The following is a 16,368-nucleotide window of genomic DNA, read 5'->3' as shown; positions in this document are numbered from 1 at the left end:
ACACAATATTAAGATCTATATGTAAATTATAGTGGATGATACTGGGTGAAATTAGCATTATGGTGGGTTTTGTATGTTTGAATATGTTCACCTTAATATCTGAAGTATATAAAGTAATTAAGTTAAACTGGAAAATAAAAATGGCAAGTGTATCAAGATTAGTAGGAACGTAGTGTAAGCTGATTTTATCGACTATACTCTCAATTTTTCCTATTGTAATTCTGATACCTGCATGGCTGCATCACTCTTCAAGAGAGGCACAAAAGTTCGCAAGCAGCCTAAGATTTTGTTACATGCAAAAGCCACTAGCGCCTTGACTTCTAACATCTGACATGTTTCACATCTAAATAAAGAGAAATAGAGAGATAAAGTGTGCAAAATAAAAAATGGAAAATACAAGAAATGGTATAGAGCATTTGACAATGCACCCACTCAACCATTTGAAAATACAGACAAGTAATAATTAAAAGAAAAATAAAAGCAATCTTAATCTGCTACAATTTCTTGGGTAAGCATATTTTCATCATGCCACTTGCAAAAGCCTCCAATCAAAGCATCCCTCATCCATGGGTGCCGGCAACTATCTGCTGCTTCAGATACGGTTAACCATTTCCTACTTCGTGTGTTCTGCTCTGGCCATGATTCAAGTTCTTCCTCGACTAGCATAGCAAACACTGCAGCCTTACACAAACCTTCTGGACTGCACTCATCTTGGTGGGTTTTGCTCTTGAATTGGTAGTACCCGAGAAATTTCTGAACAAAAACACAGTTTATATCAGGATTATAATGTTATTTACTCGTGGGCAAAGAGAAAATAAAGGTGGTTATGATATTAACAAACCTGTAAAGGCTATTAAACTAAAATGACATGAAAATGAGGTAGTTACATAAAAGATCTACGCTTGAAAATCTTGGGGAAAATTGTTTAGGAGTACCCAATAGGGGAGACAAATGAAGTATGCCCTTTTTTCCAAATTATGTGAACAAGATTATTTTTCTCAATGTACCCTCATCCTTCCCACCTCCTCCCTCTCTTCTTTCAGTGTCCACCCACTGAAACTTTATTCATCAACTTCTCTGGTGAATCCATAAAGGCCTTCTTGTTTACACCATCAGTGTTCCAATCAGTACCACCCGAAAATTACAAATTTATTTCCACTTTTCCTCTCCTCCTCTCCTTTACATCGTTACTCCAATTTTTTTTTTTTTTTTCCAAGGTAATCAAATATTTTATTAATGAATGCATGATACATCGGAATGTATTATCAATTTAAACCAGAAAGGAACAACATGAGATTGGATAGCCCGTCAATATGCTTAGTAGTCACAGCATTAAATCAAGTATATACAATGTCAAATAAAACAATTATCTAATCTGCACTGTTGTCTATGTTTGATCATCAAAATAGCGGCCGTTTCTTTCTCTACACACACCATACGATGCAATCCGGAATAAGGTCCCACACAAGCTTGCTATCCTTATTACAAAACTTTCTCCTCCATGCCTTTAACACGTCTTTCATACGCCTCCGTAACACCCAATCCATGTGTTGTGACGTCAGAATATCGTTCCACAGTAAACGAGCAGTATCACAACGAATAAACAAGTGATCGATTGTCTCCCTATCCCTCCTACACATATAACACCACTTTTTAATATAAAAACCCCTTGTTCGAAGATTATCCACCGTTAACAGCTTTTTTCTAATCACTGTCCATAGCAAAAATGCCACCTGTGGTGGCAGTTTATATTTCCATACCATCTTCCCGAGAAATGAACTCTCCAAAGGTCTCAATAAGGATCTAAAATAAGTGTCAACTGAAAAAATATCATCCCAATGTCAATCTCCACCTGCTGCAATGAATCTCTCCTGCCTAGATGTGTACCTTGTACAAAGATGTCAAAAGTGGCATAATCATCCAATTCTTAGTCTTGCAACCCGGCCAAAGACAATGTTCCAACTAAGACCCCCATTATATATATCTAGGATAGGCGAAACCAACGCAATACGATACAAAGAAGGAAATCCTACCTTCAGCGATTGATCTCCACATCAACAATCATCCCAAAAACTGATAATATTACCATTCTCCCACTACAAAAGTCAATCTATCCCGAAAATCGCTCCACCTCGCCGAATATACCGCCACAAACCCACCCCATAAGAACCATGACACTTGACTGAGCATCATCCCCCTCTACAATACCATATTTGGGCCCCTATAATCTCTTTCCAAAATCTCTCGCTCTTCACTTCGAATCGCCACAACCACTTACCCAGCAAGGCCTTATTAAACAGTATGAGACTCTTCAGTCCGAGATTATCCAACGTTACAGAACAAACTACACCTTAATTAACCAAATGTAATTTTTTCTCCTCCCCTAATCCTTCCAATGAAATTCCCTTTAGATCCTCTCTAATCTTTTTGTCACTGTAACAAGAATAGGAAACAATGAGAAGAAAGGGAAATTCGACAAAGTGGACTCTATGAGAGTTTGAGAGGTACATATAGTTCCAACCCGCTAGCCTTCTCTCCACCCTTTCCACAATACTGTTCCAAATATGTATACTTTTAAACCATGCTCCTAAAGGAAGCCCAAGATATATCATAGGTAGTTGTGCAACCCTGAAACCCAATATGACAGCCAGCTCTACGTTATTGACCTCCTTCACTGTGATAGTCTCAGATTTTCCCAAATTTATCTTCAATCCAGATACGGCCTTAAAGCATAGGAGCAAACGACATAGGTTCCTAAATTGTTCAACATCTGCATTACAAAATATCAACGCATCATCTGCAAATAGCAAATGAGATACTTGCAACCGCTCAACAATAAAGCACCTTAACAAATTTTCCCCCACAGCATTCAAAAGAATCCTACTGAAAGCCTCCATTACAATGACAAACAACAATGGACAGAAATGATCTCCTTGCCTCAATTCTCTCTACTACAAAAATAACCCTCTGGAGTGTTGTTCACCATAATTGAGAAAGAATCTGTAGAGATACAAAATTAAATCCACTGGCACCGTTTATCCCCGAAGCCACATCACCTGATTAAAAACAAAAGAAATCTCCAATTTACGTGATCATAAATCTTCTGAAGTCAAGATTACATAACATTCCTTAACCCCTAAGCACAGTCTTGAGTTAATACATTCATTTGCTATAAGTACGAAATCCAAAATCTGGCATCGTTTTACCACGGCATTCTTGAAACTTAGACATCACTTTCCCCAATACCTCCTTTAATCTATTAGCCAAAATCTTCGCAATAATCTTGTACACCCCACTCACTAAGCTAATAGGACGAAAGTCCTTAATATCCATCGGTCTCGGTTTGTTAGGAATAAGCACAATAAATATAGCATTAACGCTTCTTAAGAACCTTCCACACTGGAAGAAATAAGTAAGGACATCCACAATATTCGATTGCACCACTTCCCAACAAGTCTTATAAAATGAGAGAATCAGGGAGCCTTATTGTCATTCATGCTGAACACCACCTCTCTAATTTCATCCTTCCCAAATGGTCTCTCTAACCAATTGTCATCCTTTTTATTAATAGTAGAAAAATCTAGTCCCTTCAACTCTAGCCTCCAGTCAAACTACTCCTGATAGAGTGATTGAAACTTACCATATAGGTCCCGATGTCCTGTAGATCCTCATAAGTAACCCCATCTACATCCAACATAGTGATTGAATTGTTGCGCTTGTTAGAATTAGCGACTCCAAGGAAAAATTGGGTGCATTTGTCTCTCTCTTTCAACCACTTGACCCTAGATTTCAGATGCCAAGCAGTCTCCTCCACCTGCACTAACCTCTCCAACTCTTTCCTTAACTCTCCACATCTCACCCTCTCATCCCTTCTCGACTTTTCTCCCTCTTATCCAACTCTTCTATGTCTGATAGATATTGATTTTTGCGATAGTTAACATGTTCCACCACCTGCTCATTCCACCTCATTAAATCCATTTTCAAGGCCTTCAATTTCCGATCCAGCACATAACTGGGAGACCCCCTAAAGTCATAGGATGCCCACCATGTTCGTACTCGTTCCCTAAAACCTTCTATTTTAAACCACATCTTCTCAGACCTAAAAGGCTTTTTTCCACTACATTTCGCATTCCCAGCTAACGAAATAGGGAAATGATCTAAATACAACCTTATAATCTTCTCTGAGTTACCTATGGATATTAGGCCTCCCGCTCCCCACGTACCAAAAATCGATCTATTGGGGATAGGACATTTAGGTCTTGATTAGATGACCAGGTAAAGTCTTTCTCAATCATAGGCAAGTCCACCAACATATTCTCCCTAATAAAATCTAAAAAGTCCTCCATACACGTTAATCTCCCCCACTAGACCTTTCAGTAGGAAATTGAACTACATTGACATCTTCCCCAATACACGTTGGGAGGTTCCACCAAGCCATCATCCAAGGCAATTCATCCCACAGTCCAACTCTGCTCTCATCTACATTAGGCCCAAAAACTCCTATAAATATCCAACGAAAACTATCTCCAATATTTCTAAACGAAAGCTCTAAAGAAAATATCCCTTCACTAACCTCCTCCATATCAAAAACTCTAGTGTCCCACATTACTAGCATATCTCCTAAAGCCCCTGATGACCTTGCAAACTGATACCCCACATCCTATCCCCCCATAGGCTATTTAAAACGGTTCTCGAAACGACCTCCCACTTTGTTTCTTGTAAACGTACAAGGTCAGCCCTCCATCTCCTTAATAGATTCCAAACACCTAACCATTTCCCAGCTTCATTAAACCCTCTCACATTACAACAAATTATTTTTAGAGTTATCTCAACGCTCCATCATCCCTCCACATCAGGCTTCTCCTCGACTCACCACCCTTGACGCCATAGTTAATGGAACATTCGAGCCGTTTAAGCTTACGATCCCCCTTCTTGACCTACCTCCTGGTGTACCCATCCCGTCCCTATTAGTCTCTATTACTCCAAAGTTGAATATGCCTTTCGGGTAAACACAAACAATTAAAAATAAAATCTACAATATTCAAAGCTTCATCAATGACCTCCCAACCACCATCATCACCAGATAAAGAACACTTCAGCCCATGCCAACAAAGTAATAGGTGGTACCACTAGCGAAAAGCCTTTATAGAAGATAGCTATCTATAAAGGCATTCTTGCACTTCGTGATCTGGCATTGCAAGTTTTCCTCCATCTTGCTTTTTGGTGGTTTTAACTCCATTTTACCTTACTCGAGAAAATGATTTCAGTGTCGAGTAAGATAGAAAATTGAGGGAGGACAAGGGAAAGAGATGGGGAAGGGAAGACCGAGGAAAGGAAGGAGGGACAATGAAGACAGTGATGGATTTCTCGTTGGTGAAAGATTGTTAATTTTGTGAAAGACTGGAGAAAATAAGATTATAATAGACTTTTAATGTTTAAAATGGTATTTTAAACGAAAATTACAGAGTGGGTCTTTATTTCAACATAGCCAACTAAAAAGTGTCTTTTGATATACTCGCCAAAATTTTACCACTTAGTATCTAATCCATATCTAGGTACCTTATTTACAAGAAATATCTTAATTTAAGAAAGTAAGAAATATTAATATCCATTGTGGGTACACAACCACATAAAACAACCAAGTCGTTTTACCTTTTGACCATCTAGTCCAACCTCTCACCACTAATATTTGTATTGTAGTCATCGGTCATCGATAAAAGTATTGACGTATAAGGATACTCTAGTCATATGTTCCCAAGGAACTCTTAAGTATCCTTTACCAGTTGGTTCAATGCTAATTAAAATGGCGGAAATTTCCAATAGGTTAAACCTTTCAAGAAAAAATTCTGAACAAGTAATAACTGTTGCACCTCTAATTTGATATAGAAACTCAACTTCCAGTAGGAAAAGAATACTTATACATGAACTTGAAATACAAGGACAAGCATGAAATTCTTGTATCCATAGTTAACAAGACTAGCATGCCTACCCATTTTTCAACAAATAAACCATCATATGATTACAAAAGTCTCATAAATATTAACTGGATTATACTGCATGTTCGGCTAAGTTTAAAAGTTACTTCAACTAACTCTCAAGTTACTTTTTATTTGCAAACGTGTTTGGATAGGTTATATTTTACTTATAAGCTAAAAAGTTGGGAAGTAGAAATTTTGGCAGGAAGGCTTAAAATGTACACTCAGAATAACTTCTCACCATTATTTTTCCCCGTACTCCCGCTTCTTCAATAGCTTCCCTAATTGCTGCCTGTTGATCTGTTTCATCATTCTCCCAGCCTCCCTGGTGAGAGAGAGCCACATAAATGACTTAATAACATACTTATCCAGTTTCTCTTCAAATAAATAACAAAAAGTTCATAAATGCATATTAGACAAAGAAAGATAAAATATAATAACAGAAGCTGACTAAGAAAAATAATGGAAGTTCTAGAGCTGCTTCCCAAGAGACAAGAAAGAGAAAATCATACTCTAAAAAAATGTAAACCAAATAATCAAAGGATGAAGCTTAATCATGTTCTGCAGGTTAGGCTAATTCATTGGTGACAACCAATTACAAGAAGCCTCATGCAACTCTTTCGAGAACATAATTGCATCATCTCATAATTCGTCCAATAAGCAGTGCTTCATCAAAGTATTTGTCAAAATTTAACAATGCTTGCAATATACTTCTTCAAAACAACTCTTGACAAATAAATATAAACCCAAAACTTCCAGTAAAAAATCGCAAACTAAAATTGAAATATTGAAGCAAGCTAATACAAGCCATGAACATAGATTGCTACTCATGCCACACAAGAAATCTCTGAGTGAAAACATACAAAAATCGCAAGGCAGGGGGAATTTCTAATCAGATGTAGAACTCTCTACGCTTTCCACTTCTCTCTTTTAAACAAAGTGCCACACAAACAACAAAAAAAATTGCAATGTGCAGGCACCTTTCTTTTCACAAGAAACAACTTCCCTCATAGTTTCCTGCATTCAAGTAGAGCCTTGGATACCAGCTGTTCATGACACTACTTATAGTATTCGTAGAATGAATCAGTATTTTGGGTTCTCAGTTTCTGAAGATATTTTCATTTGTAGAAGTACATCTGACATAAGTAACATTGGAAGAAGTAATTGACTTCCAGAAACATGGTCGGTAATGTGAACATTAAGGCTTGCCAACCAATTCCTTTCGACTGATTTTAAACCTCTTGGTCGTTTTTTGTCAGAAATAGTGCCAAGTGGAACAAGTCCAACTAAATGTCAATTTGAAGACAGTGCTCCTAAATAGTGCTTCCAACTTACTGACAGCATATGTAAGAGTAGAAAACAAATACTTGGAAATTTACTCTGAACTACAAACAGTATTTCATTGTATGGAGGTAGCAGAAATAAAGAGGTGCATGACTGATACCTTTGGAAACAGAAGTCCTGGACCACTAGGTGAGTTTATCATGAGAACCTCTAGAATCTTCTCTGAGTCCTCACTCCTTGCATCAGAATTTCTATATCTATATGGAATGCATCTGGCATAAAATTTCTAAGTTAAAAAATGTGCTTCAAATATATTTAGATTAACAGAAATAGTAGCTTCCCCCACAGAATATATAGTTCTAGGCTCAAGTAACATTTCCAGGGGAATGTTATGCAAAATTTAACATAAATATTTGACTGTAACAAAACATTTCAAAGAATATCATCATGGTATGAAAATCTATCAACTGATGCGATAAAGTCTCAGGCCTCATAAGTTAGGACACTACCAAATAAAGAGAAAAAAAAATTGAGCAAAAACAAGCTTTGCAGGCAGTGAAAAAGTTTAATGATCCACATCCAATTCTAAACTTTAATTCTCATTCAAGAAGAGAATTCACTACCAAAGAAAATTTCCTTCATCACTATAAAGTTCAATAAAATTTACACGTTTTCAAGTCACATAATCTTTTTCTTCAGGAAAAAACCCAACATGTAATCTTAGTTATACAAGCTCTTCCCAAGAACTTAGCTCCCCCTTTTTCTATAGAAAAAATAATATATATCATTTACATCCATAGCAAGAAATGACATATTCTGTTGCAGAAAAATCTACTCGTAAATTGCTTAGAATGGGTTAATTTTTCATTTGACATTGCGATCCGGCATTAACATTCTCATATTTCTACTTGATATACATGAGATGCATTTCCTCTAGCACAAATTTAAAATTATATACATAAAAAAAAAAAAAAAAAAAAAAAAAAAAAAAAAAAAAAACAAAAAAAAAAATAAATAATAATAATAATAATAAAATCCAACAAAAGAATGTACAACTAATAAAGAATTGCAATACCACCCCGAGGCATAGCCCAGTGGTGCAAAGGATAGAAGTGCGGTTATCTCACGCCTTGCTGACAGCCACAGTGTGGGGGTCTGATTCTTGAAACATGGAATTTGACTCCTTGTAGGCACTGGTACAGGTAGTTCTTGTTCTCCGGCCTATTGGGCACATCCCGTGATTTACCTTCCTCACAAAGCTCTGGGGGCGGGGCGGTGGAGCCTCAAGGTTGAGGTTCGAACCTTTTTTTTTTTTTTTAAATAAAGAATTGCAATCTTATACAACACAATTAATATTAAACTGCAAAATTTCGATAATTGATACATACATTAATGTTGAGCGTAATGAATTATTAGATCAAATTCATTTATAAATGCATACACATAAAACACAATAAATTAACACACCACATGCACAATAAAATAATCCTTGTAAAAAAATACAAAAATTAATGAAAATGGCAGTAAGAATTACCCAGCCACAAGGCGAAAGCCGGAGTCATACCGCTGCTGATGCCGGCCCGTTCTTGCCACCAAAGTGTCACACATAATTTCTATACGAACTAAAAAAAAAAAAAAAACCAACAACCCGCGTTTCTATTAGTTACAATCTTGTTATTAAATAGGCTGCATTGACAAGTGGCAAAAAGTAGCTATTTTCTTGAAATGGGACGTCCATTTTCATTGGAGAAAAAAGAAAAGAAAAAGAATCAATTATCACAGAAAGAGAAATGGGCTACAAAGAAATCAATTGATTCAATAAGAAAAACGACAATGCGATGGGTATGAATCTGAGGATTCTAAGAGAAAATAACAGATCCATTTTGTTGTGGGTGAAACTGAAAAATGAGTAATGACAATGCGGTTGTTTCGGTAGGTTTGGCATGTAATTTGCACTCTGATTGAGAAGCGGTAGAAGCGGATCACTTGAGGGAGGTCGTCAGAGTTGTTTGTGGGTGTTTCAAACTTCGATGTCACGTGGCCATCGGGTCCATATGTTGTAATGTGAAAAAGGCTGAACCCCAACCTTAAAGGTGCCCATCACTCTTGTCCTGAAGTAATGTGAGGGAGGTAAATTGCAGGTTTTGCCTTCAAGGGTACAAGGTGGAAGGCTGCTTGTACACTTGTATTTATCCAAAAGCCAAATCCATATTTCAGGATTCGAACCCTTGACGCGACAATTTCAAGTAAAGTTGAATTTCTCCATTCTCCCCTTTTACCACTTGGAGATGTGCCCTGGGGGCCATATGTTGTAATGTAGATCCTTCTTCATGGTGGCCTCAATTTTATTTATACTTCGTTGTTCCCGATTTATATCCTCTGCACTTTTATCCTTGTTATATAATATTGAGTTTTTATGTTCTACAAAATAACCTTTAACCTCGAATAAGCAAAAAGTAAATATGAAATTAAAAAAAAAATGGAAAAAGGAAAAAGAAAATTCTTCATCTTTTTCTTTCGGTACATATGAGGTACTAAGATATAATTAACTCAGAATTTTTTCAACCAAATAAAAAAAATATTCTCTACTCTCTTTTTTTACACCTTATCTATATGTAAAATATTATGTACCTCCGTTATGTACAAGTAATATTATTTCATATTTTTTATATCTCAGCACATTGTAATTTTCTTAGTAACTTGAAAGATGTTATGGGCTACATTATTAACGTAGGGTCAGATTTTTGTTATTTTTTTTTTAACTATTCAAAACAAACTTTGAATTACAATTTTCGAATTTAAAAATCAATAAATTACGAATTCATAATAATGTGTCAAAAATTGTCGCAAGAAATGAACATAATAATCATGGTCTAAACTTCATAATTTTTTACATAGATATTGCAAATAATAATAATAATAATAAAATAAAAAGAAAAAATAATAATCATAATTTTGCATTTAATAATTAATATGAGATAATTTCGAAATTCCAAATTTCATCCAGAACATCATGGTCGCAATGCAATCTTTCTAACAAATTTTAAATTGCTCAAAATGGATAATCATATTGTAAGGGTGTGTTTGAACCCCATTATTTGAAATTATAATGAGATGAAGTGTGTTTTTTTTTTTTTTTGAAAAATGTGTGGTTGAAATTTTTTTGATTTACTTGTAATATTATTTTATTGAAAATTGTGTGGTTAAAAGCAGGAGAGAGAAAAATTTAATTTGATGTAATGAGAAATAATAGAGCTCAAACGGAGGCTAAAATATCAAATCAAAACGAAATATATGTATATATATATTGCTCACTCATTTGATATAATCCTTAACTTTTAAACAATTAAAATCACTATTAAACAAACATTGAGTGCCATCCAATGCGGAGCCAAGATATCATTTTTTTTTTTTTTGGTGGGCAAAAATTATATGCATAATTTCATGACGTGTTTTCATATTTTAAAAACTTCGTATAATTATAGATCATTATCAATTTCGTTAAATATATTTTTGTCAATAGTTAAATACCGCTTTGTTCTATTACTAATCTCCCAAGAAACAGCTAACTAAAACTTTCTAAGAAGTACTTTGGGTTTGCACGCTGATCTGAGAAGAAAGTTGAGTTCATAATATCCTTAATCATCAGTCTCTGAGCCCTAAACTTTTTCTGAGCAAGCATGCAAGTTAAAAATGCAATGAGGAAGTTTCTAGAACTTAAAATTATTTCAAGGTTTAGTTTTGCATTTTTGAATTGATGGAAGAAGTAAAACTTCAGGCAAGAGAAATAGCTTTAATAAAGCCAACAAGTCTTATTCGATAAAAGCATGTCTTACTTAAAGGATGGCCTGTGGTGTATTTGTCGTTTGGCAAATTATTAGCAGTTAAGACTAAAATCAAGCTATCTTAATAAACATGTTCACAAAATCTTGATTTCCACTATGGTCCCTATATTTATTCAAGAAAAACATAGACAAACACAAAATAAGCATCTAATATTTTACTACGAGAAGTGAAGCACGTAAACCCAAATTTCCAACCACAGATAACGGTGGAAACATTAAGATGTTAAGAAGTACCCAATAGGGTAGAAAAGAAGAGCCTTTTCTTTTGATTTGATTTGATTTGATTTTTAATTTGAAAAATAAAATTCAAATAAGCACATTTTTTTTTTCAAAAATTCATTTTTTTGTAGAGTTTGATAAGCACATTTTTTTCTCTCTCTTACTGTAGTAAACTAAGAAAATAATTAATACAAATTTAAATTTTTGTTTACTATATTGACATATTTATTTGCTTCCATTATCCATTTTTACTATAAATTTAATAATTTTCTTCGATGAAAGTTGACCACAAACTATCCTTTGGAAGATAGAAAATGAAATTGTATCTCTTTTTCTCAAATTTACAAGAATGTTGGTCAAAATTTGTAGATACTTTGATCCATTCTTCTCTTCCATTCTATTTCACTCCACAACGACACCACTCTTCTAACGCAAACTGTTTCCGAAATGATTTGTAAAATGATATATTTAAGAACACAACAAATACTATAACAGATTATAAAATGGTTATTATTTCAGAAAGATATCGAACACGAAATAATATTGCGTACATATAATAATCGTTAAAGGATAACATATTTTGCAAACCGAGGCCTATGCCTTACACAATATCTTTAAAGCAGATTTGTCCCCTCACCGAATGTGCTCAATCTTTGGTCCGAATGTCTATATCCCCAGATACAACGAAAAATCAATAAAAAATGAGCACTTCGTCCTCACCGTAGGTGCTCAATGTTTAGTCCGAATGTTTGTATCCCAGGATACAACGAAAAATCAATAAAAAATGAGCACTTCTTTTTTACTCCGACGAACTGAATTTTATCTGAACAGAACCACCAAAACTTTGGGCAAAAAGAAATTTTGAGTAGTGTATGGAGAGAATGAGTGTAATTTCGTTGATGGATGGAAGGAGAAATTGACTATCTAAATAGACTCTAGTGATTGCCATAATGGACCAGGAGTTATATGCGTTAAAAGCTTTAATGCTATCATTAACTTGGCTGTTAAGTTTCTCCATTAACCGGTAATAACAATGGAAGTTTTGGAATTTGAAAAATCACTTAGAAGAAAAAAATAAAAATAAAAACACATGGGAAATAAAGGCCAAATGTGGACACTCCTAAGGGGCCAGTTTTTGCTCTGTTCAGTTCAACATTCATGTATGCAAGTCTTGCTCGTACACAAGTTCAAAATTCGATGTACAATTTCGGTCCTTGATTTATATCCTTCCGCGACCATACATGGAAAGAGTCTCTACACTCGTAGTGGGATTTATCATGTTCACTTTATAAATGATAGCTGTGGGATTTATCTTCGACATATCATGTGCCATGTAGTCAATCACATTTGCTTCATTTTTCTTCTTTGACAATCTACACTCTAAAGAATAATGGCCCACAATTGAAGCATTTTCCTTGAAATATCTTTTTAGAAATCCCACATTTCGGTCCCATCTTGGCCACTTTTCCACTAGCTGACCTAAACTTGATCTTATAGGTCTTAGAACTTTGATCATACTCCACAACATTAGCTTTAGCTATACCAAGATTGAACCACATTTTTTTTTTTGAAGTCTTGTTGTTTTCTACAATTTGAAGTTTTAGGTTTTCGACATTCTTTTCCATTCTTTTATGCTTAGATAATTCTTGAGATTTTTTCATGTCAAATGCAACTTTCAATAATTCCAGCCACTTGGAAATTTTTACTCAAATTGAAGAAAACAACAAAAGTTCTTGCAAGTGATTCATTGCACTTGACTTATATTAGTTTTTTAGTTCAATATTTTATAATATAAGAATATGTCGGCAATGAATTTCTTAGCATCGTCATCCTTAGTTTTATATTTTCAGCTGTGGAGAATTACACCCTAATTAAATTTCAAAGTTGATGCAGGTCGGTTCGACATTTGTGCACGAAGTTTGCACTCCCACACAAGTTCAAGGCTCATGTATTTCGATCCTTGATTTGCATTTCCCTACATGCGCCCATGAAGAGAACCAACATGTGAATGAGATGAACAATGACTTTGTTCAAATCAAAATTTGCACAATTTCAGTTATCCAAGCAATTAAAACTTCTGCCAATTCTTCCCTACTCGAAATCAATTAACGTTTGTCAATGATTTCGACAAATTATTTTTTCTTCATCAAGTTACTCTTTATTCCTATTTTTAGCAACAGGTATCTATTTTTTAGGTGAAAATATTGCTTCCACCTTATCTTATTTCTTCAAAAATTAATTTCTGTGCAGTATCTTCCAAATTCGTAGTTTCTTTTCCTTACAGCAAAATAGATTTAATGAATTCATAAGAAGATGGAAACAATCAGATGAATCTCAATGCTTTATCTTCATCATCAATGTTAACTTCAATAGTCTCATGTTCGGTGTAACATCTCAATTTTTCATAAAGCTTGTAGTGTTATCAAAAACTTACTTTCCTTTACGTCAAATATGAACGATAAAATAAATTTCTTTAAAATAAAATAACTAAAAAATCCATAAATTTAAACAGAACGTGGAAATCATATGTTAAAAAAATATAATCACCTAACTAATTAAATAACATGTCTTTGAACAAATTAAATTAACTAATAAATTGAAAAACAGAAAAACTTAATGTTTATTATTTTTCTTCAATCCACTTGGTAATCCGCATCACCATCCCACCACAAACTCAATCGATTATAATTAACTTGTAAAATTATTGTAATATTGATTATTTAAAATATCCCGTAAAATGCAGCAGTTTTCATAGATTATTATATAATAATAAAATACACTTCATACCACATTCACACCAGATTATCTCTTCAATTTACATAAAACTAAATCATAAACAAGAAATATGTTTAAACGCAATGGAACAATTTATATTATGAAGATCTATGAAGTAAATCTTGATAGCAATATTTTCAAATTATTGTGAAATTATTACACTCTATGAGGCAAGTCGAGAATGTATATGATTGAAAATTATGACCAAACATATCCAAATATCATGCAGATTAGTTTTATATATCAAATTCCTTTCACATTTGATTTACATTTTAGAGTTAGCTTTTATGTCCAATTTATGCTCATTTTCTTTCATGATTATACACTGTTTTCATGCCTCAATGAAATTCATCACCAATATCACTTGCTTATGTACCATCGACTCTAAAGTATCTATCGTTCTTAAATTAATTTAACTAGCATCTATTTGAGGCTCATTTCTTCTTCTATTATTATTTTATTGTGTGTGCCTAAAATGTATTTTAGAATAGTATTTTGTTGAAGAATGTGTTTTCAAAAAATAAGAGTTTTTTTTTATATTTACATGTAATATTATTTTATTAAAAAATATGTGGTTGAAAATAAGAGAGAGAAAAATGTATTTTGAAAATAATGAATATCAAACAAGGCTTAAATATAGGGAAAATTGAAAGGTTGGTTCCCAATCTATAGTACTTTAAAATAACTTGATTCCCCACCTTAAAGTATGTCATTTTGATATTCCAACTAGTGATGTCAATCTGATTCGCTAACTCGAACGGCCCGAGAAAAAATCCGAGACGGCTTGGCTTATGGCTTGTTGGAACCAAGCTGAGACTCGAGCTGAGCTTCATTTTCGAGCATTAGCTTGAACTCGAGTTGGCTCGTTTCAACCACACGAACACAAGCCACTTTGGCCCGTGCAGCTACGGCTGGCTTTGTAAAGGTAAAAGGCAACCATAGGTAAGCCGCCTTTGTAGCTGTTGGCTTTTTAATGGCAGCCAGTACAACTGCGTTTTCAAAGGCACCTGTCTTTAAAAAATAAAAAATAAATAAAAAAATAAAATTAAACTTTTATGAAAAAAAGAGTCAGCTCGGCTTGAATATAAAAAAATCACTATCCATTTTTACCCGAGTCGCACTCGAGCCGTGAACTTTAGCTTGTGAGCCGGCTCACTCGATTTGTTTACATCCCTAATTCAACCTATGATTTAACTCAAAATTAGTCCGAATAAATTGATCGGATATGTGCCCAAAAGTGTTAGGATTATAATTTAATTTTAGACATTTAGTTTTATTATTAAAAATATGATTATTTTTTATTTTTTATTTTTGAATGATGATCTTCAAAGCAACGACTTTTCTTTCAAAATTAGCCCAAATAAATAGTTGGGATATGTGTCCAAAATAATTAGGACTATAATGTACTGTTTGATATTTTTTTTATTAAATAAAAATTGTTTATTCACGTTATTAAACATTTATTGGGTTTTTTGTTATTTGAGCATGCAATTATGTACCTTCGATCGCTTCATCATAATTTGAGTTTTGGTAGTTGAGTTGAGAAGTGCACGTTGATGCTACTCATGTTTTAATCGAGATTGTTACTTGGTGCTTTATTCTAATAAGAGAATCATCTATTCTACCAATGGTGTGTGCAATTTGTTTTGTTCATTACGATTGGACTTTAGGAGTAAATCCAAAATGGAATTTTAGTTGCTATTCGTGAACTTGAAGGTTTTGGATGCGTCAATAGGTGAAACCGACTAATTCTATTATATACCTCAGTACGTCACCAACTTAGAGTAAATGAAGTAGTGAGCATATAATTGTTTTCAGGGACAGTCATAAATTGAAGGGTGAATGAATTCACTCAAGTACGTTTAGTTTAAATCTAAATTCAACATTTTGTGATGGCTAAATTAATTCTATGGTTTGATCACATAAAATCTATTGAATAAAATGTTAGCCTGAGTGAGAGAATAATTAGAAGAGCGAAAAATAAATCATTTTAGCCAAACTTGAAATTATTCAGTGTCTGACAAGAGTAATTAGACATAAACGTGGCAAGTCAAGAGATAATTGCACTACATTAAATTGTTTCTATAACTTTTTCTAATTTGAGAGTGCAGTCGCTTACTTTTATTGAATTGAGCATAGATTAAGCTCCCGTTCGGCACCCTTTTTCTTTCAATTTTTTTTTCTCATTTTTATTTTCAACCATACAATCTTCCATAAAACAATATTACACGTACATCGAGAGCTTTTTCTTCTTTTTTAACCACATTTTC

At 34.0% G+C, this 16,368-nt stretch overlaps 1 protein-coding gene across 1 annotated transcript; it reads right to left on the bottom strand.

Annotated features, from left to right (window-relative positions):
- Positions 1 to 293: 293 nt before the first annotated feature.
- On the bottom strand, positions 294 to 9,316 carry LOC111409899 (nudix hydrolase 16, mitochondrial-like). The gene is made up of 4 exons (XM_023040004.1): positions 8,794 to 9,316; positions 7,420 to 7,531; positions 6,217 to 6,300; positions 294 to 753 (listed from the first exon to the last, which is right to left on the bottom strand). Exons 1-4 carry the CDS (start codon positions 8,865 to 8,867, stop codon positions 487 to 489), a joined length of 537 nt encoding a protein of 178 aa, XP_022895772.1. The 5' UTR covers positions 8,868 to 9,316; the 3' UTR covers positions 294 to 486.
- Positions 9,317 to 16,368: the final 7,052 nt, after the last annotated feature.

This window comes from Olea europaea, chromosome 15, assembly GCF_002742605.1.
Source record: "Olea europaea var. sylvestris chromosome 15, O_europaea_v1, whole genome shotgun sequence".
NCBI classification, from domain to species: Eukaryota; Viridiplantae; Streptophyta; class Magnoliopsida; order Lamiales; family Oleaceae; genus Olea; species Olea europaea.
The sequence above is the reverse complement of the archived record's forward strand: the minus strand, read 5'-3'. Positions and strand labels throughout refer to the sequence as shown.

Excerpts from the sequence above, each read along its gene's own strand:
- LOC111409899 (XM_023040004.1), bottom strand. The coding sequence starts at position 8,867 with ATGTGTGACACTTTGGTGGCAAGAACGGGCCGGCATCAGCAGCGGTAT. Across the intron at positions 7,532-8,793 it reads GGCTTTCGCCTTGTGGCTGG|ATGCATTCCATATAGATATA; the intron begins GTAATTCTTACT and ends ATTTTATGCCAG. Across the intron at positions 754-6,216 it reads GAGTACGGGGAAAAATAATG|AAATTTCTCGGGTACTACCA; the intron begins GTGAGAAGTTAT and ends GTTTTTGTTCAG.